At 43.4% G+C, this 19,826-nt stretch overlaps 3 protein-coding genes across 6 annotated transcripts; 1 reads left to right on the plus strand and 2 right to left on the minus strand.

The window, feature by feature from the left end:
- Positions 1–311: 311 nt before the first annotated feature.
- Positions 312–4,060, plus strand: LOC112893060 (UDP-glucuronic acid decarboxylase 2-like). Its single transcript, XM_025960217.1, has 6 exons — positions 312–969; positions 1,771–1,918; positions 2,622–2,701; positions 2,793–2,876; positions 2,974–3,048; positions 3,421–4,060. Exons 1-6 carry the CDS (start codon positions 382–384, stop codon positions 3,736–3,738), a joined length of 1,293 nt encoding a protein of 430 aa, XP_025816002.1. The 5' UTR covers positions 312–381; the 3' UTR covers positions 3,739–4,060.
- Positions 4,061–4,096: 36 nt separating this feature from the next.
- LOC112893061 (caffeoylshikimate esterase-like) lies at positions 4,097–9,343 on the minus strand. The gene is made up of 8 exons (XM_025960218.1): positions 9,010–9,343; positions 8,775–8,868; positions 8,608–8,640; positions 5,492–5,638; positions 5,276–5,406; positions 5,039–5,176; positions 4,803–4,901; positions 4,097–4,657 (listed from the first exon to the last, which is right to left on the minus strand). Exons 1-8 carry the CDS (start codon positions 9,028–9,030, stop codon positions 4,283–4,285), a joined length of 1,038 nt encoding a protein of 345 aa, XP_025816003.1. The 5' UTR covers positions 9,031–9,343; the 3' UTR covers positions 4,097–4,282.
- Positions 9,344–11,913: 2,570 nt separating this feature from the next.
- Positions 11,914–18,456, minus strand: LOC112893307 (protein DETOXIFICATION 45, chloroplastic-like). Of its 4 annotated transcripts, none has more exons than XR_003228770.1 (15): positions 18,239–18,456; positions 17,612–17,953; positions 17,199–17,329; positions 16,401–16,544; positions 16,172–16,293; positions 15,890–16,025; positions 15,302–15,398; positions 15,089–15,189; positions 14,225–14,388; positions 13,581–13,652; positions 13,375–13,491; positions 13,210–13,305; positions 13,006–13,127; positions 12,364–12,467; positions 11,914–12,286 (listed from the first exon to the last, which is right to left on the minus strand). XR_003228770.1 is itself a non-coding variant. In XM_025960558.1 (15 exons), exons 2-14 carry the CDS (start codon positions 17,899–17,901, stop codon positions 12,419–12,421), a joined length of 1,629 nt encoding a protein of 542 aa, XP_025816343.1. In that variant the 5' UTR covers positions 17,902–17,953; positions 18,239–18,456; the 3' UTR covers positions 11,914–12,286; positions 12,413–12,418. The 4 variants fall into 4 exon arrangements, 3 of the variants coding, with proteins under 3 accessions (XP_025816343.1, XP_025816342.1, XP_025816341.1); XM_025960558.1 differs by having other exon boundaries at positions 12,413–12,467; positions 17,199–17,317; XM_025960557.1 differs by having other exon boundaries at positions 11,914–12,280; positions 12,413–12,467.
- Positions 18,457–19,826: the final 1,370 nt, after the last annotated feature.

Raw genomic sequence — 19,826 nt, forward strand, 5'->3', positions numbered from 1 at the left:
GTTGGAAGTTGGAACTGTACTCATAATTCATTTTTAGCTAACACTTGGGTTAACCTCTTTGAATCTTCATTGAAATTTGCTTGATACGTTGTTAAGACCTGCTTGATCCTTTTTTTAGGAAATCTGTTTTAGCGTAGGTGAGGTCGTGGAGCAAGAAGCGGGGAAAGCGGTGAGCGTTCGCGAGGTGGCGTGCCGCACCGACAAATCTACCATCGCTGCCGTCCACCACCGATCCGACGTCCCGTATCGTTTCAACGCGCAGCTCCCGTTCACCTCTCGCATATAAACCTTTTTTCTTCGCTGCCGACTCCTTCCGTCCTCCTACTTCGCAGACCGGTCCAAATCCCCAACTGAAATTTGTGCCCAGGCCCTTCGCCGGAGATGGCGTCTGAGCTGACGTACCGGGGCGGCGCCGCGGCGCACTGCTCCGCCTCCGACGGCGGGGAGTACTCCCCGAAGCCCTCCAAGCCGCTCTCCTGGCTCTCCCGCGCCGCCCGCTACGCCGCCGCCGAGCACCGCCCCGTCTTCGCCCTCGCCGGCATGCTCTTCGCCGCCGCCCTCTTCACCTTCTCCTCCTCCTCCACATCCACCTCGTCCTACCCCGACGCGTCGGCCGGATTCAGACACCTCGCCGTCGCCGGGCACCCGTCCTTCCGCGAGTCCTCCGTCGGCGGCAAGGTGCCCCTGGGACTGCGGCGGCGCGCGCTGCGGGTGCTCGTGACGGGCGGCGCCGGGTTCGTGGGGAGCCACCTGGTGGATCGGCTGGTGGAGCGCGGCGACAGCGTGATCGTCGTGGACAACTTCTTCACGGGGCGCAAGGGGAACGTCGCGCACCACCTACAGAACCCCAGGTTCGAGGTGATCCGCCACGATGTCGTCGAGCCCATACTGCTCGAGGTCGACCAGATCTACCACCTTGCCTGCCCGGCCAGCCCCGTGCACTACAAGTACAACCCAATCAAGACCATCATATCCTTGCTCAGTTGCTTCCTCTGAATCTGAATGCTAATACAAATTTAGTTCATTTAATTATTAACATTTTGATGATTGATGGCTGTGGCTTAATTGATTGCTAAGGTGCTTGGTGTGGCCTTTTCTTTTTTGTTTAATTTTGTTTATTTCGGATAGATTTTATGGGTTCGATTAACTTTTGGATGGTAAGACTCAGTAAAACTACAGTATTTGAACGGATCATGTACAATTTCGGAGGAGATTTTGATTTTCTTGATAGGAAGTGTGCTGTGCGTTGTTTTCTTTTTTATTGTTTTTGTATACTTCAAATCGGTGTTTACTCTCAGACATACAAAATTCAGTGATTGGGTTACTCTGAAGAAAGCTTCTTGGATCTGGTGATCGCGGATTGGGTTGCCTGCTAATTCTAGTTTTGGTGAAAATGATTGCTTCATGTCGTTCTAACTTGTAATAGGAGTAAAGGTCAAAGCTGCACGCGGACTTTGGACCTAGTTGAGTTTTGTAGTTTTCTCCACTTTTGACAAAGTCTGGATTGTAGTTGCAAAAATCGTACATTGATATCACCACCCTTTTCTTTTCTAATCAATGTCGTGTATCTATCACTTAACTTCATTGTCATATGTCTTTCTTTTTTCCAACTACTAGTGCTAGTGCTTAGGGGAGGCAAAGCCTAAGTGCCTAGCTACCAAACTAGAACCTGAAAGAGTCAAAACGTCAAAGAAGAAAGCTGTTTTACATGCTAGTGCTTGCTCTATCTTTTTGAAATGTTATTGTGAACTTTAACCTTTGAGATGGCACAAGACAAATGTAGTTGGGACACTGAATATGCTTGGATTGGCAAAGAGGATTGGTGCAAGGTTTCTACTAACCAGCACTAGTGAGGTCTATGGTGACCCCCTCCAGCACCCTCAGGTGGAAACTTACTGGGGCAATGTCAATCCTATCGGTAACAACTCTTCTTTATAAGATTCTGTTTTTTGAATTTGTTGATGCAAAAGTTTCCTCAAACAGATCGATTGAGTTGACATGGGAGCTTAGTAGAAAGTACAGGAATATCTTCATTGTTGGCATTGATTTCTGGGCACCTTACTGTGAATACAATAGTTAGGTTGGTTCAAGATAATTATATTTCTTTTTAAAAAAAAAAGTGATTCCTTTTCTTCAGAAACACAATGACTAAAGAATCCAATAATAGATAGTGTGTGCATTGGCTGTGAAGCTATTGCTCATATAAACTGTTCAGCAAAGGGATATTTGGCTGTGATTAGAAATGCTGGAAAATGTGGTCCTGGTATCCTAATTTGGTTGGCATACATGTTTTGGATCTTTGACATGGAAATAGACACTTTTGGTTGGTAGAATTGGTTCCCAAGGAGGACATCCATTATGTGGATCCCTGCCTAATAAAAGAAGAATATGATAAGTCCACACTAGGTCTGCTTTGTTTAACCAGACTAGTGCAACCAATAAGGATGAAAGAGGAATCAAGCACCTGAAAAGAGATTGATGATCTTGATAGTAACAGCTAATCCTATCCTAATTGCAGCCTTTTTCATGTTATATCACATACTGTTTGATTTCAATTATTCTAAGGTTTTACTTGTTTTCGAAGGCATTTACTAATGCAAATACATCTGTTTTACTTATAGGTGTCAGGAGCTGCTATGATGAGGGTAAGCGCACCGCTGAAACATTAACCATGGACTACCACCGCGGTGCCAACCTTGAGGTTTTTGTGCTATTTAAATGCTTGAGATCAATAGCATTCAGATTATTTTTTGTGGGATGTAGTACATTATGTTACTTTGTTTTCAATTTAGGTAAGGATCGCCCGGATCTTTAACACATATGGTCCTCGCATGTGCATCGATGATGGCCGTGTTGTCAGCAATTTCGTTGCTCAGGTAGCCACCAGTTGCAGGCTCCTCTTTTGGCACCTTGATGCCTATGCACCTCATTTTTTGTATATTGAAATGCTCCTCGTGGAATTATGGTTTTCAGGCGCTGAGGAAGGAGCCTTTGACTGTCTATGGTGATGGCAAGCAGACTAGGAGCTTTCAGTACGTCTCGGATTTGGTGGGTCCCTCTATTACCCAAATGATATGTTTGAACAAACCTATCCAATCAAAATTCCCTAGAAAAAGTACACGTCATATGAGTGCCTTTTGCACAGTATCCTTGGCATACTAGAGAAACTATCTGCACAGTTGATATCTCAATGTTAATAACATCCCTGAAATGATTCAATATATCCTATGCTTATTGCTCTGAGATATTTAGTGCATATTTATCTAAAGATCTGTTTGTTAATGATTTCTTGCAAAAACGTCCAATTATTCAGAAACCATGCTTGATGATGAGGATCAGTCATTTAGTTCTATCCAATTTCTCTGATTCTATAGGCAGTATAAATTACTGAATCTGATACTGATATGGCACTTTCTGCAGGTTGAAGGGCTGATGAAGCTGATGGAAGGGGAGCACATTGGACCATTCAACCTGGGAAACCCTGGTGAATTCACGATGCTGGAGCTGGCTAAGGTGGTCCAGGACACCATCGACCCAGAAGCGCACATTGAGTTCCGCCCAAACACTGCAGATGATCCACATAAGCGGAAGCCTGACATCAGCCGTGCCAAAGAACTTCTTGGCTGGGAGCCCAAGGTTCCCCTACATGAGGGCCTTCCCCTCATGGTCACTGACTTCCGCAAACGTATCTTCGGGGACCAGGAAGAATCCACTGAGGCAGCTGGTGGCCTTTCTTAATCCTCACCATGAAAGTGACGCATTTGTTCAGTCTGTATGATCACATGGCACGAAAATGGGAGGAAGGGAGCAAACGATCTGGACAGTTTTGGTGGTATATGCCCTTTGGCTGCTCTGTACAACACGGACAAAAGGTCATGGCTGCATACGTAGTTCTTAGAATATGTTGGATACTACCAAAATATCTTGGTACTGCTGTAATGCTGTTCTTTTCTTTTTGGTTCTTCTGCCTGTAATAATTCTATATATAACTGCATACCATTTGTAACGGTGTTGTTAACAGGTAATCTGGGTTGCTAATAATACATTAAGGTTATAAGCTCATAGTACATGTTTCAGCATGAGTGGCGAACCGAAATGGGACAAAAGCTTTGATCATTATATTGAGCAAACGTTCACTGCAACGGAGGGAAGGGAATGGTTGGTCATACACAACTCTGACAAAAACATCGAGACTTCTATATTACAAAATGCGCATCACCACTTCCTTATTCGCCATTGTTCAACCAGGTGCACATCTGATCAGTGCCGGCAGTTCTATCTTTCACATCTCAGCGTGATGATGCGTTCGGCCGGTGAGCCCGCAGAGGAAGCCTCGGCGCTGTCGCTGAGGCCGTGCGTGAGCCGGCGCCTCGCCGCCGTTCTTGCCATCGATGAACTTGCCGGGCGCCGGCGTCATCTTCCTGAGGCGGTCCTCCATTGTCCAGCTGCGGCTGCGCTCGTTGAGCCAGGCGACGATGTCGGAGAAGATGGCCTCCACGTTCTCGTCGGGCTCACCGGCGGTGAGGCCGTGCCACATCCCCGGGTAGAGCTTGATTGTCTTGTCCACGCTGGCCGCGCGCTCGTACAGCGCGCGGCTGATCTCCGGGTCTGTCACCGTGTCAGCCTCGCCGTGCAGCACGAAGAACGGCAGATTCACCTGACAAAACAAGTCCGCAGAAGAGTTCAGAGCCAGCGTTTAGCTTCATGTGACTGACACGCTTTTACCGTAGAATTGTTTTTTTTCGAACGACGTCATCAGCCAAGTAATGCGAGACTGAGAGTGAAAGCGTTAAGAGTGGCACCTGTGACAAGCTGTCTTCTATGTACATGCTGGTTCTGAGCATCTCCAGCGCGGTCTTGAGCCGCGGCTTGTCCTGGTAGATGAGCGTGTTCTTCCTGATCTGCTTGGCATGGCAGAAGCACCAGAGCGTTCCAGTCAGACATCATCGTTTTACATAGCAAAAAGTTTGTAAAAGGAAAAGAGTTGGCAAATGCAGCGCTCAATCATGCCTCTGGTTCTATGGTTTGACAGGCTGACCTTTTCGCGCTTGACGGGGTCCTTGAAGGCGGCATCGATGACGTCCTTGGTGGGCACGATCTTCCACTTGGGGATCACGTCCTCCACCTGCGTCAGGAGCGTGATCACCAACGGGTGCGGCTTCACCTTCTCCGATATCTGAATGAATCAGATTGCGTTCACCGACAGCAGAACAAGAGTTTTTCAGTTCATGCAATGATCCTAAAGCAAAAGAACTGAAACTCGAGGAGTACTGACCTTGCACATGGGCGCGACGAGGACGGCGCCATCCCAGAAGGCGGGGTCCTTCCTGTGCAGCAGCAGCGCTACCGCGCCGCCCATGGACTCGCCGTACAGGAACCGGCTCTTGCTCCGGTACTCCTCAAGCTCTGCATGCAGAAAAAGTTCAGAGATTTCAGAATGTGATCAGGCAACGGGAATGTCGATTCCAGATGGCAATGCAGCCCGACCCACCGCAGACGGACTTGAAGAAGTGGTGGCAGTCGTCGACTAGGCGGCGGAAGCTGCGGATGTAGCAGCGGGCGCCCATGGACTTGCCGTGGCCCTCGTAGTCGATCCCGAACACGCCGTACCCGGCTGCCGCCAGCCGCACGCCGCATTCTGCATTCAACGATCATCCATGCATTTGAATTGTTAGAATCAGAAACAGAGCAGGAAACAAAGAAGAAGAAAAGAAACAGCTCTGAAGGCCATCTGTTTCTGATCCAAATTGCGTTTCAGAATCTTGGGTTGCAGGGTTGCTTAGGCATTGTGCGGATTATTAATTTGCCCGAAAGAACTTATTCTTTAATGTTTTTTAGCACAGTTTCTAACTTAGCTTATTTGTACTGTGCTTTTCTGAAACATATAGCTAATCATTTATAGTACTAAAAACAGTTACAACAGACTTTTTTAATCCCATAGAAATCAAGCAGCCGAAAGAGGGAGGAATGCCTTCAATCCACTATAAATGAGGCCTGCCCACCCCACCAGGACTCCACTCCACATGTTTGGCCATTCCCGCCATTGCTGTGCACCCGCCCTCCCTGCAACCTCCACGCAGTTAAGGCTCGGCGCCATCAAGCCGACCTGCAGAGCGCTTGGGGCCGGTGGTGGTGGTCGCCCTGAGCTGTGAGTCTGTGAGGCCACCATCGATGACGACCTTCTAGAAGGGCTCTCTCATGGGCCTATATGCCTAATCTTCTTCTCAGTGCATTTATGAACTAGCAGGACATCATTATTTGAGAAGAGTAATATGCTCGTATTATTGAGTTTCATGCATCAACTGGCTTTTAAACGAAAAAAAGATCATGCTGAGATTTAAAAAGGACCAATATACTTTGAAAGAAAAACAAAAATATTAGTTTCTTTTTTGAAAAAAGTGATTAGGCTGAGAACTGAAAAGGAGCAAACATGGTCTAAATACGAGCAAGAGGTACTTAGAGAAAACACGAGCAAACATGGTTTAAAATCATAATATTTTGTAGGGTTTCCTAATTACGCCTTAAGAACATGACATACTTTTCACCTTTTGAAAGGAGGGAGCACATTATTAGTGAGCAGTGACCACCACACCGCTACTACGATCACATATACTCATAATGATTAAGAGCCTCCATCCAGCCTCCTACCTAGCGCCGGTACAACCTGCGAAACGGGAGGCAAGTACACAGCCGCTTCTTCTTCCTCGACAACGAAGCGGCCGCGATGGCCTGGTGGTACTGGTACCCTCGGCCCACCCCAACGTGACTCAATGACGACGCAGACACCGACAACACGGCGGTTGTCATCAGAATTTCGAGATCTGATCGACGTGGGGCGAGGCTGGTTACTGTCGCCGCCGGGGATCGGAGGCGATGGTAGCCCGGCCGGCGGTTGGTCGGGGGCAGCTCATCCCCCCTCCGATCGATCCCCGGCGGCGTCGAAAGGTACTCGTGTGTCCAACCGCGGCGTGAAAAGGGAAAATGGTGTTTGGTTTGGGGTCTGGATCTTGACAGGGACTGACTGCCCTGAGCTAAACATGATTTGAGGATTTGAGGGGCTGCAGGTGCGTATAGGTTGGTGGTGGCTCATCAACAACGCCTACTAGATGGGGAAAGAGGTGAAAGCGATGGCCAGAAGCAAGGATCTGACGAGTATCTAAGAAAAGGATCAGGACACGAGACGTGCTTGTTGGATAATGTCAGTCTTTCCACAGGTTACTTTCAGTTTTTTATTCTTTTCAACTTTTTTTTATCTTTTCAACAATTTCATGTTATACGCTTTGCCTCCAGTGAAATTTATTGCAGGGCCTGTTCACCTCCCTGACCAACACTAGTGCAGCTAGGATGATCGGAGCGAGGCCAGCACAAGCACGTGCACAAGGCGTTGGCTAAAGACTAACCACCACTAAAACCGCTGTTAACCATGAAGCAACCAAATGAGAATTCAGAGAAGGCTACAGCCTTTGGTCAGAGACAATTAAGCTGTGCAGCTACCAAAAATATGATTATGATCAACTGCTTATGCAGGCTGCTGGGTTAGGACGAATGGGAGCGAAGCGGTGCCGGCAGGTGCCTTGAATCGGGCCGACCTACCCGGGACGGCGTTTGAATGCGGAGCGGAGGAGGGGGCAGGCAGCGTCAGGGAAGGAAGCCCTAGCTAGCAAAGGAGTGAGTAACTGCTCCTGCTTTCCCTTTCAGTCGGCAGCAGGAGTCCTCGCCTGATGTAAAACTCCTAGCAGTGCGTCGCATGCAGGCTCTAATCTATTCTAATGCGACTGTCAGCATCCATGGACCGTGACGCATCCTGCAGCGAGTGTTACCACTAGATTAAGCTGGATGCTGCTTTCAAGCTACGACCTGATTGAGCAGTTGCGCGCTCGCGTTGCTAGGCGCAGGTATATGGTACTGACGAAACCAAACGGGAAGGGGTCGTCGATTCTCTGAAACTAGCAGATGGAGCAGCTGCAAGCTGTTACTACCAGGTGACAAAGGAACAGCTACTGAACGTGGCAGCAGGATGATGATGTGCTAATCGGCACAGATAAGTCGAACGATAGACGGTAATTTTTTGTTTACGAGAAGAAAAGAAAGGACTTGCTACGTATTTGCTCCAGCTGCTGAAACCTGAAGCTTTTACGGGCCGGTAGCAGGCAGGTCGATGAGGTCAAGATTTGCCAAGGCAGAGGGCAGAGCATTGAATAGATATGCTACCGGATGCACGAGGAAATAGCTAGCGGTGCAGGTGAACTCATCAATGGCTGTACAAGCATAGAATACAATGCGGCGTGTGTACGGCCACGGTTGATGAGAATACTAGCAGGATACGGAGATTTTTATCTCCTTCGACAAGGGGTTCGAAGGCGATTGTCAATGCAAAGCAAGATGTTTACCAAAAGGGATAAAAACCGAGAAAAAAGCCCCTCAAGCTCTTCAGAAACAGCACTAATGTTCCTTCCTGATGTCATCCTCACTCTTTTTTCTTAAAGGAAATACGGGAAAAGAGGCCAACCAAAATAAAGAACCACATAAATTAAAGCAAGCAAGAGCACAGCAAACTACTAGAAGAATACTTATGATGAAGCGTGGGACGGAGGGGGCGTTAATTACCTCTCATGAAGACACTGCACTCCATGCCGTAGCCTGCAACGAGCAACAGCACCAACACAATGAGCAATGACAGGTAACTGAGAAGCTAAGTACAGAGATAACTGAAAACTTACAGCTAAGGTCGTTAATTAGAACGCGTGCCGCGCTGTGCTGAGCCAGTGACTTACCGTGGCAGAGGAAGACGAGCGCCTTGGGCGCCGCCGCGGCGGGCAGCCAGCCGCAGGTGAAGAGCTGCACGCCCCTCGAGCTCCTCACGTACTCCTGCTCCGTCCGATCCAATCCACGGCGGCCCAGCCACGAGCACACGCGCAAAAGGAAATCAGGAAGGAAATCTCCGGGCGAAAAAAGAACAAGGAAACCGACGAGCAAGCGGCCGCAATGCGCGGGGCGGGGTCCTCTCACCTCGTGGTACTCGACCTCCATGTCTGCTCCACGCGCGGCCGACGCGCCCCGCCGAGAAGGAGAAGAGCTTGCCGCACCGCGGATGCTTGTGAGATAGCAGGCGCGCGCGCGCGAGGAGAAGAGGAAGAACCGAACGCTCGCGTGGCAGGCGACGCGAGGCGAGGCGTCTGGTCCGGTTTGTAAAGGTGGGGGACGGGCGGACGCCGGGAACGGAAGGATTAAACGGGCGCGCGCGGGGCCCTGCCGCTTCGGTTTCGGAGTTGGGATGCGGCTGTGATTCTTGCTGGGGTGGGAGACGAACGAGTCGGTTGCGGACGACGAGGAAGCAGTAGCAGAGCAGGGCTAGGCTACACCCGAGAACGAGGAAAGGAGATGCATTATTTATTATTCTCTCCAACCCTTAGAGTAAAATTAATAATACAGTCGGCCACCAGCTGCAAATAATTTTGCAGTCTATTTCTCAACCCACTCCTACAACTCTGATCTCTTCACCATTAATTCATACTCCACTTGCTTTTCATAAAAATTTCTTAGTTGTTGTGTCGAAACCGGTTGCAAGCTTACAGCCCGCTCCTCCTCTCTCTCTTCTCTTCTCTCCTCCACCTCAATATTCAGCCTCCTTGCAGAATGTTATAATACTTGCTTTTATATTCTTCAACGTCCCTTGACATGATGCAACTAGAATTGTAGGTCGTCTCTTGACATGACGCAACTAGAATTGTAGTTCGTCTCTTGACATGGCGCAACTGTGTCCAATCTAGTCCGACGAGAATTCGAGTTGGGATGGTTTTAATTTTCATACTCTAGTTTGAATATCCATATGAAATTAGATATACTCGAATACGAACATGATTAGAATCTGGATTAGTTTGTATATCTTTTTTCTCTATTCCAAATTATAGGTCATTTTAATAAATGTATGTAGATACATATTTTAGTTATGCACCTACATATATACTATATCTACGTATATAGCAAAAAATTATATATCTAAATTTATTAAAACGATCTACAATTTGGAACGCAGAAAACGCAGAGAGTAGTTTATATGCTTGTCTGCAGATATTAATTTGTGTTACTAATAGTTTTGGGTAAACAGAATCGTACCGGTAGAGATCAAAATCAATATTTAGGCATTTCAACCGCTGGTATAATTAAAATTATACACAATTAAATAGTATTCTAATTATAAATTACACAACAGGAGTGATATTAACTATTGAATACATCATTAGTCAATAAAATACAGTGTGGGCTATATATTAGAAACATTATAGTGTCAAGTTATAATTAGTCATATAGACAAATTTAGAATACTTTCAAAATAAGTCTACTTGTACAACGTTTAAATAGTTTATACTTTAAAAAGTTGAATATGCTCTATTCAAAATTTAAATTGAATATTATTGGCCATATATTAACTAAAATTAATATATTTAGTAATATTCTAAAGCAAATAAATTAGTTGTATTAAATCAATACTACATATGATTAGCCATATCAAAATTAGTACTATTAGCCATGGGTCATAGAGACAAACTTTCAACTTTTAAATTGTTAAACTTTAAAAGTTGAATACGAGCTATATTGAAATAGTTTTAAAATAATATAGTTACATACTAAAGAATGTCTGAGTGGTGAAAATACTACTTGGATCCACAGTCAAGAGTCAGATGTAGAAGCTAAAACATAGCCTTAACACGTACTTTATTATTTACAAATATCACGGATCATATAGGATATCCATCCATATCCATATTTCCATATATGAATTCGAATTTGCATACAAAAATTTGATTGAAACAAATTCAGATACATCCATTTTAGTGTCCAATTTAAAAAGGATGCAGATATCGGTATCCATATTTATGTTTTAGCATATACGGATATCAATAATTTTGATAGTTGCTAACCATTTTCTGGTTCACTATAGGAGTATTAGTAAAAGGGAAAAATCTTGTTTATACCTTCGAACTATCATAAAAGTTCAATTTTCAATCTTAAACTATAAAAGTAGATAACGAGGGTCATCCAACTATCAAAACTGGCCAAGTTTAGCCCTTTGGGTGGTTTCAAATGTGGTTTTATATTTTTTAAAATAAAAATTCTAGTTAGATCTAAAAAATGAAAACTAATTTATTTTAAATTAGAAAATATAAACTAGTACCAATTTTTTTAAAAAATGTAGCCTATCTACTATTACTTTACTTGAATCATATTTATTAAAAAATAATGGGTATAACTACAAGCAAACAAATGCTGGTGCTCGTTTCATATTTTTATTTAAAATAACTAACTTATGATCTTTTTAGTTTAAATTTAAATATTTTTAATTTTCACAAAATGAAAAACTGTCTTTAAAACTACCTAAAGGCTCAAATTTACTCGGTTTCGACAGTTGGATATCCTAAATTATCTAGTTTTATAGTTTTGAAAATCAGATTTTTGTGATAGTTAGTTCGAGGATATAAATTAGATTTTTTCCTTTAGTAAAATCAGGAGTCTGTACCTTAATCACGGTGGGAGAACAAGATTTCTCTACACCAACACTCGCAGCTGCCAAGTCAGCTAGTCGAGGTTTAATCTTTCATGGAGGGCACATGATCGTGGTCAGCTAGATCTGATCCTGCTGATTGACTCGATCTTATTAGTACCTAGACGGTCGTACCTTTTCTAGTCAGTTAGAGTAACGCCTTTCTAAATAGAAGAAATATGACATATTATAATGCGCTTGTGAGCCTCATGAAGAATAGTTCATCTTTCTTCATTTCTGATTGTCCCATTTTCGTACATAGATCAAGTTCGAAACCCCTCCAGGTGGAAAAACGCCTAGCAGCAGCTAGGCGGTGATACTCTGGATAGTGCCCGCCTAGCGCCTCCTTTTGAAACAGAGCTACTAGCATCTGACGTTGGCTTCAACTAAATTAATAGACATCACTGCAAATGTTACAAAACGGAGCTGAACAATAGCACCTTCTCATGTTATGAAACTAGTCTCTGCTGACATTGATCTGGAAACAACACGCCACAGAAAATGTACATATGGCCTACAACTGGATCCAAATCTACCTCTGCTGAAGCACCTGTGCCAAGTGAGATAATTGGCTGCATGGACACTCCGTATCGCTCCTTGTGCTTGTATCATGACAGCACTACAGCAGCATGTGGCAGCTCCAAGGGTCTAGCAGCTCAGAGTTCTCCCAACAAGAATTGCAATGAAGTCAGATCTTGTTTGAGCCAGGGGAGCGCCAGAGTACGGGTTGAGTGAGTCCTGACACTTGATGGCAGATAGCATTTTGCAGTTATGCAAATCTCCAGTAATAAGTTTAACAATTTTCGTCATTGGAAACATACTGCAGAACGAAGACATATTCCGAACTGCAAAGGCTGATAATTGACAAACCTCAATTTATGGCTCCTCATGCAAAAATGACCAAGGACCCCATTTCCATAGCAACCTGAGGTTTGCCCAGTGAGTTCACTAATTAATATCAGCGTATAAAAAAGTATCCATTGCATCAATGAAAAAAGCAAAAAAGATTTCAAGGTGTTCCTTTTAATAAGCAACTCCAAAACTGTGCCTTTACCAACCAGAGGGTGTGTTCATGAAATGAAGAAATTGTTAGATAACCATATGCAGCCAGGTCCCAGTTGATGCGCAGAAAATGACATAAAATTCACCTACCACGCTGATGGTTTGAAAACGTGTCACAAAACAGTCAGGATCTCTGAAAGATCAAAGAAAAAACAATGCTTGCTGGCATTGATGTACGCTGTTCCTCGTGACCAGCATGGCAGGCAGTCTTCAACGGCTACTATTATCGATTTCACTTCTAAGCCAACATCGATCTTAATGAAATTAGTTAAACCACGCACACGAAAAAAGGGAGATAGTTACATGTCACATAACAGCACAATATGTTTATTATAAAATAGAATAGAAAAGATAATAAATTTCAGAATCATAAATGAAAATAGAATAAAAAACGTTATCACCTCAAGATGCCTGCAGCCATGCGCAACCCCATGAGTGTAGTCAAACCAACCCAGACTCCAGCCAAGCCGAATACAGATGGAGCCCATAACAGGACCAGTGATGACATGACCCCGACCGCAATCTATAGGAAGAGAATTCAAGAAATCAGTGAACAACTGAAAAACCAAAGGATACCAAAAGCTAGTGAGCGATAGTTCACATACAGTAGCTTGAGCAACATAGTCAAAATCTGATACACCGTAGTGTAGACCATCAAAGATGAATGCCAGGGCATTAATTGGTTGACTGGCACAGACAAACTGAAACGAAAGTTAACATTAGAAAAATGCAGATTACATAGAAACTAACAGTAATGTTGGAAGGTTTACCAATGCACATGATTTGACAACCATTAGGACCTCTTGGTCACTGGTAAATAGTCTAGCTATATTGCCAAATGAGGCATACAAACCAACAGCCAAGGCTAATCCACTAACTACTCCTATCTGCAAGAGAGAAAAATATACAAGAATAGTAAGAACGTGCAACCATATCATAAACTAAATTTAAATAAAAATAAGTGAAATACAATCACCTGCAACGCAAACATTGCTATCTTCTGAACCCTTTTGTAGTCCACTATTGCATAAGAGCTTGCTATTAGTGCCTAAAAATGAAAGCAGAGTCACTTGGACTATTGTAAATGATAGATCATCATCCGACAGCAATTCATTGGTGTCCAGGGGTTGGGGTTCGGGTATCCCCTTTATCATAAATATAGGTAAAAAATCATCAGAAAAAAATATGTAGTATACAAAAAGTTTCAGAAACCTGAAAAGTTCAATCTCAAATTCATCTTTGATGTTGAGATTCAAGAAACAAGACGTTGCAGTCAGTACATGATGAACAGTGCCAGATTGACTTCTTAAATATTTCGTTTCTTGATATTTAGGATGAATTGGAAACGAATTATTGCAGCTATACATAACTTTGTATACTGCATACATGATGTTTTGACAGATTTTTGAAACACTGCAACATGATAAATTCACAATTGGGGACACCAGCACCCCTGGATATGAAGTCTACATTAATGATCAGATCATCGAGCTAGAATAATCTCAGTATCTAATAGTATATACTAGAAGTTTGCAGGCTCTGATATAGCATAGTAGGCTGGTAGGGCTAAGGAAAACCAAAAGAAAAGGGAGGATGATTTCAAAAACTGAAAATACATACCTGGGCAGAAACAGCTAAAGCATCAGCAAGCAAAGACACAGCAAGCCATACTTGCAAACAAATCTGATGAGCAGCCATAGCTGTTGGGCCTTGTCGAGCAGCCATTGATGTACCAATGGTCATAGTTAATAGAATTGAGAGAGTTCTCCCCAGCAGCATACCACCTACAAATTCCAAGAATACATAGATAATGAAAGTAAAAAAGCCAAAAGAATACAGAAAACAAGAAGAAAATAGGAAAACAGAGCATGAGCATATTTGTGCCCAGAAGGTTGACATGAGATCTGAAAATACTATGCTGTAGGCCTGGATTTTATCACTGACAGCATACTTTATGGTGCTTGGCTGCTTGCAAATACTGGCTTTGTTTTATAGTAGTATTAGTCACACAGTAAATACTCCTCCTAAGTCCTAAAAAACAGATAACTAATTTGAAATGGTTTCAAAGACGCAAAGAGCACAAATGGATACTTTTATCACAATGTCCATAGTCCATACTCCATATATCAATGTGTTAGCTCATTTATTCTGGGTTATGGCGAAGATATAAAAGTGGCCAGAGAATGAGGACTTTATAAAGGCCAATAGTCTTCAGCTAGAACATAGGCACTCGACTACTCTTTTTTGTTTCATAGATTTGAGTTGGACCAAATTAAATGCATCGTGCTGCCAGAAATGGAATTATGAATGGTTCCAATTTCTAAATTAACCAAAATAGTTCAAATCACCAATCTGATAAATGGCACAATGTGTATAATAAAAGATACTATAAAAGCCGGTAAACACACATTATGAAGAAGTTTAATACAGAATGCACCCCAGCTGAACAAATTGACTAGCGGAGTAGCAGCATCAAAGGTTTACCAGATTTTAGATATCCACCGAACTCTAACTGGTCTAGTCTCGGAGGAAGTAGAACTGCTCTTTTACTAAGAGACCGAATAAGAAGAATTGTAATAATGTACCTGCACCAAGATTGGAAATGATCTTAGACAGACTCAAATTGTAGGCACCAGTAGCCACAGCTCTCAGGGACCTAAACTTTATGAGTACAAAGTACAACAAATAAGAACTTACTGGGACACAACAGTAGAAATTGCAGCTCCAGTTATGCCAAGCTGAAAGCCATATATAAGTAGAGGAAGAAGGACTACAGCAGAGAGATTGCCCAATCCTAAAGATTATGAAAATGATACAGGCATCATGAAATGAAACTTGCTTATGAACAAAATCCACATTTAAAGCACAAAGGAGCAATTATGTGATATTTCACAACACAGCAGATGTAATTACTGCAGATAAATATAAGTAAGAACGGTAAAAGAAATGTAAACAAAAAACAGGAACCTGGCTAGCTACTATACAAGTATACAATGCAAAAACACACCCCACCATGCACGCATTCAGCCAATTCCAGTCGTTTTCACCAACACGGAGCTACTACAGGGTACAGGCCAAGCTAGCTGACTCAAACCGCGGACAGAATTGACTGAGTGCAGCTACGGTGGGGGTTTTTGCAATGGAGCCAAGTAGAGGGGTGGGCCTTTGCAACAAAACGCCTTGTGTGGGGATCCCAAAATCAGACTGACAATGGAATGAATTTTACAATTTTCCATAGAAAAAAGGGGGAAGGAAATGCAACATATAATATTTCTCGGTAGTTACCTATATAAAACACTGGAGTCTTGGTATCCTTGAATCCCCGAAAGATACCTTGGACTGCCAACATAAGCACATTTGCAGGGGCTCCCAGAGCTCTCAATGAAAGAAAGAGTTTTGCAGGCTTATACATTGGAGAGACCTGTGCAAAGACTAGTCTGAGATATCTAGCTAATTGCAACAGGTGCAAAAGTACTTGTTCTGTATCCAGTCAAAGAGTCATTGCAAATTCTATTGTCTATAACATAAAGTAAAAATATGGTGATAAGAATCATAATCTAAACATACAGGTGACACGCCCATTAGTTTAAGAAACAATCCTGATCCTAGGAACAATGCTAATGCTTCAATTACACCAATTCCAGCAGCTAATATCAAGGCAGATGATACAGATGTAAGCTCCAATTTGCCTGCAATGATATCAGAAATCAAATCTAACACCTGAATCATAAAGCAAGTATATACATAACTATATGTTAAGTTGAAAAAATTGGCATTTATCTGATGATTAAGCTACCTGAACTAGGATGCTTGATAGCACTCTTAGAAATATCCTCTGCCACAAATGAAGTCGCAATGCTCAACAACGGTATGTTGAAGATCTTTGACACAATATTAAAAATCGATACACCAATACCAGCCGAAGCCAATTCCAATGCACCTTTCAGAACATATGCTAAAGGTGAGCAACAACTAACAGATGCTTTCATGCAGAAAGTAAAGGATACAATACATTTCTCCAGAAGACCAGGCATGTACATAGGTGATTCTCTAACATGCATAAGGTTCTGCATGGTATTTCACAAAGTCCACAATCTCCTACAGAAAAATGTGCTTCTGTAACTGCCACACTAGGGCCAGAAGAATCTGTAGTTTCTAGTGAGTAGTGGCCATGCAGGAGACGTAAGGCGGTATGCTAGCACATGGATGAGTTCATGCAGTAATATGCCTATTCCTTACAAATCAAAATAGAAAGAGGCATGAAATGGGTTGATATACAGCACTACTGTGATATTCCAAATAGTTGCTTATTGATAGAGAGTGAAACAGTAGTACTATTTGATTTCAGTCATACTGTATTGTAGCTAGTGTTGCAGTTACAGTATATTTCTTCCAGATTTTCCTTTTTTTAGAAAATAGTGCCACTGAGTTGGGTGTCGCTACCAGATTATTTTACATAAGGACAAAATCTACTTCTACCAAAAACAGAAGTACCAAGAATAAACTACATTGGATGGATTATGGCAATAAAACTTAAGCAGTCAATCTGGCACACAGTGAAAGAAAACAAAATATAGCAGCAAAAAGGAGGTACCTAATCTACCAATGTATGCAGTCTCCATAAGTTGCGCCATTGGATCAATAGCTTGACCAAAGACTGCCGGTAGAGCTAGAAGAATTAGCTCACTTCTGACACCCACAGAATTCAGGCCACTGTTTATTCCTCGGATTGTTACACAAGGCACAAATATGTCAATTAATTGTAAAGACTACAATGGTTGTACAAATCAAAGTCAACATGGCAAAAGCAGGTCAAACTTAGCAATTGTTCGTTACTTTAACTGGAGATGGATGATTCAAAATAGAATGATGATGATACGCCAGTAGATAGACATTGGTATACAGAGCAATATAGCTGTGGCCTAGAGTCTAAAGGGCAAGAGACATGTGAAAATCAAAGCAGTAGTATGGACGCCCGTTTACATATAATGGAACAGACAATCTTACATGACAGCCTCCTTTGCAGCAGCGAAAGAGATGTTGTCGCTTGGTTGAAGGCTTTGATCAGCATCGTCAGGACTGTATCCTGGCAGTGACTGGCCACTGGCGAGAGGGATGGTGCGCCACTGCCTCGTAGAATGCCACCCCCGCAGCAGGAGCAACTTTGCACGGTTGGTTGATGGTGAAGCGGTGATTCTGCTGTTTGCTTTGTTACAAAATATGGAAGAACAAGCAAGCCTAGTGGGTGAACGAATCGCTGGGTGCGCAGAGACATGCGCACTAAGGTGGTGCAGCATTGTTGCCTTGATGTCTGGATCGGGTGCTTAGACTATCTGCGCATTCTTCTATCTGCAATGTGAAGGAGGGGAGGGCACAGCTAAATGAATCGAGCAATCAGAAAATTGCTGGCATAGCCGATTGAATTTTGACAAGCAAGCAGATAGGACCTAGGTACACATATACAACCGATAATTATGCAAAAAAAAGATCGAAGTTAGTTATGTGTATACTTCATGCATATACATGTAATTGGGTCCAATTGGGTCAGATCCGAACACAAATAGCTTACACTAGGGTTTGGGGTGCTTTGTTTCGCACGGCAGGAACCGAAGGGGAGGGGAGGGACGGGCATACCTTGTGGAAGCTCGTCGCCGGCGAAGGGCCCGACGAACACCTACCTGGCAAAGGGCGGCGCCCGGTCGTCTCCTAGTCTGCTCCGGCTTGCTGCTCCCTAGTCCATTTCATGCCCCAACAATTTCAATCCATATCGGCTTTGATATTTACTTGGCAGTTGGCACAAGGTTGAGAGCGAGCAGAGACAAGAACGGAAACAGCATGGTTTGTTTCGTTTCCAGCAGAAAAGCTAGTGGATAAGATGAGGACAGCATCGTCTTTTCATATACTCCTATACGTGTATTTTCCCTTTAGCTTTCTGGTGTTTTTTTCAAGGAGATAACGATTCTCATATTCATCTAGAACTTTTTTTCCGTGGATTACATGGCTATGCAAACGTTATAAACGTTTTGAAAACTTGTAAATTGTAATTAGAGTATAAAATGCTCCCTAGATCTCCAAATTTGTTGCATTTACAGCAGATTACTCATCTCTCTTCTTAATACTAAAAAGTTATCCCTTTTTAATAGGGGTTCTCCAGCAGAATACCAATCTCTCTTCTTAATACTAAAAAGTTATCCCTTTTTAATAGGGGTTCTCCAGCAGAATACCAATTCCATCCCTACCAAAATATTTTTTGGTGATCCTAAAAGCACACCGCCCTTTTGCTCAAATGCAAGGGATTCCTCCCTCTACCCTATGTATTGAGTAATTTGCTATAACACTTGCTATCAAAATTATAAAAAGTGTTATTAGTAGTGAAGAGAGAAAATATATATGGTATAAGAGATCAATAATCTGCTTGAGATACTCTTAGGTCTGCAAACTCTCAAAATGTGTATTTGGGTTTCTAAACTGTGTTAAGGGTCCATCTCAGATCCCAAACATGCTACGAGAGCATCTAAAATCGACGTGGCATGACCCATAGCGCCACGCTGGTAAACATTTTAAAAAGCTCCCCTAATTTCTATCCTCATTCACTTAACGTCCTCTCTCTCCTCTTCTCAACCCCCCCCCCCCCATCTCATGCTTGTCTCACCCCCTCCTGCCCGAGCTTCCCGACAGCTTCCGGCCGTAGCCTGGGCGCTGGCCTCGGCAGCAGCTCCTGCCATAGCTGGCCACGGCGGCTACGCCGGCCTTGGTGTAAGAAACATGGCTCCATTCTCAACCCCCCCCCCCCCCCCCATCTCATGCTTGTCTCACCCCCTCCTGCCTGAGCTTCCCGCCGTAGCCTGGGCGCTGGCCTCGGCAGCAGCTCCCGCCATAGCTGGCCACGGCGGCTACGCCGGCCTTGGTGTAAGAAACATGGCTCCATTAGGTTATAATTGTGATTTTGGTTATTGACTGATTTTGGTTATTGAGTGACAACATAGTCAATGGGACTAATAAGTTTGTAAACTCTAGATTTGTAGGATTTCTAGGTCCTATGGATGGAGCTAATCCATATACAAGACAATCCAAATTGCTGTCAAGGTGTCCAAAGTGAAGTGGAAAACCAAAGATAGAATATATTTGGGGTTTCCAAATGACCGTAGCAACGATTTGGACAAGGTGCAGCAGAAAACAGGTGACTGATTTAACCTACGCCCCTAGATTTGAACTGACCGGT

This window comes from Panicum hallii, chromosome 5 (assembly GCF_002211085.1).
Source record: "Panicum hallii strain FIL2 chromosome 5, PHallii_v3.1, whole genome shotgun sequence".
Classification (NCBI taxonomy): domain Eukaryota; kingdom Viridiplantae; phylum Streptophyta; class Magnoliopsida; order Poales; family Poaceae; genus Panicum; species Panicum hallii.

Bases quoted from the DNA above. Each gene is read 5' to 3' on its own strand.
- LOC112893307 (XM_025960557.1), bottom strand. From the start codon at position 17,901: ATGCTGCACCACCTTAGTGCGCATGTCTCTGCGCACCCAGCGATTCGT. The intron at 16,545-17,198 runs GTACCTCCTTTT...ATGTTCTGAAAG, and splicing joins TGCATACATTGGTAGATTAG to GTGCATTGGAATTGGCTTCG. The intron at 14,389-15,088 runs GTAAACCTTTGA...TGGAATTTGTAG, and splicing joins CGGTGGATATCTAAAATCTG to GTGGTATGCTGCTGGGGAGA.
- LOC112893061 (XM_025960218.1), bottom strand. From the start codon at position 9,030: ATGGAGGTCGAGTACCACGAG. The intron at 5,407-5,491 runs GTGGGTCGGGCT...TTCTGCATGCAG, and splicing joins CTTCTTCAAGTCCGTCTGCG to AGCTTGAGGAGTACCGGAGC. The intron at 4,658-4,802 runs GTGCCACTCTTA...TTGTTTTGTCAG, and splicing joins TAGAAGACAGCTTGTCACAG to GTGAATCTGCCGTTCTTCGT.
- LOC112893060 (XM_025960217.1), top strand. From the start codon at position 382: ATGGCGTCTGAGCTGACGTACCGGGGCGGCGCCGCGGCGCACTGCTCC. The intron at 2,702-2,792 runs GTTTTTGTGCTA...TTTTCAATTTAG, and splicing joins ACCGCGGTGCCAACCTTGAG to GTAAGGATCGCCCGGATCTT. The intron at 2,877-2,973 runs GTAGCCACCAGT...TATGGTTTTCAG, and splicing joins TCAGCAATTTCGTTGCTCAG to GCGCTGAGGAAGGAGCCTTT.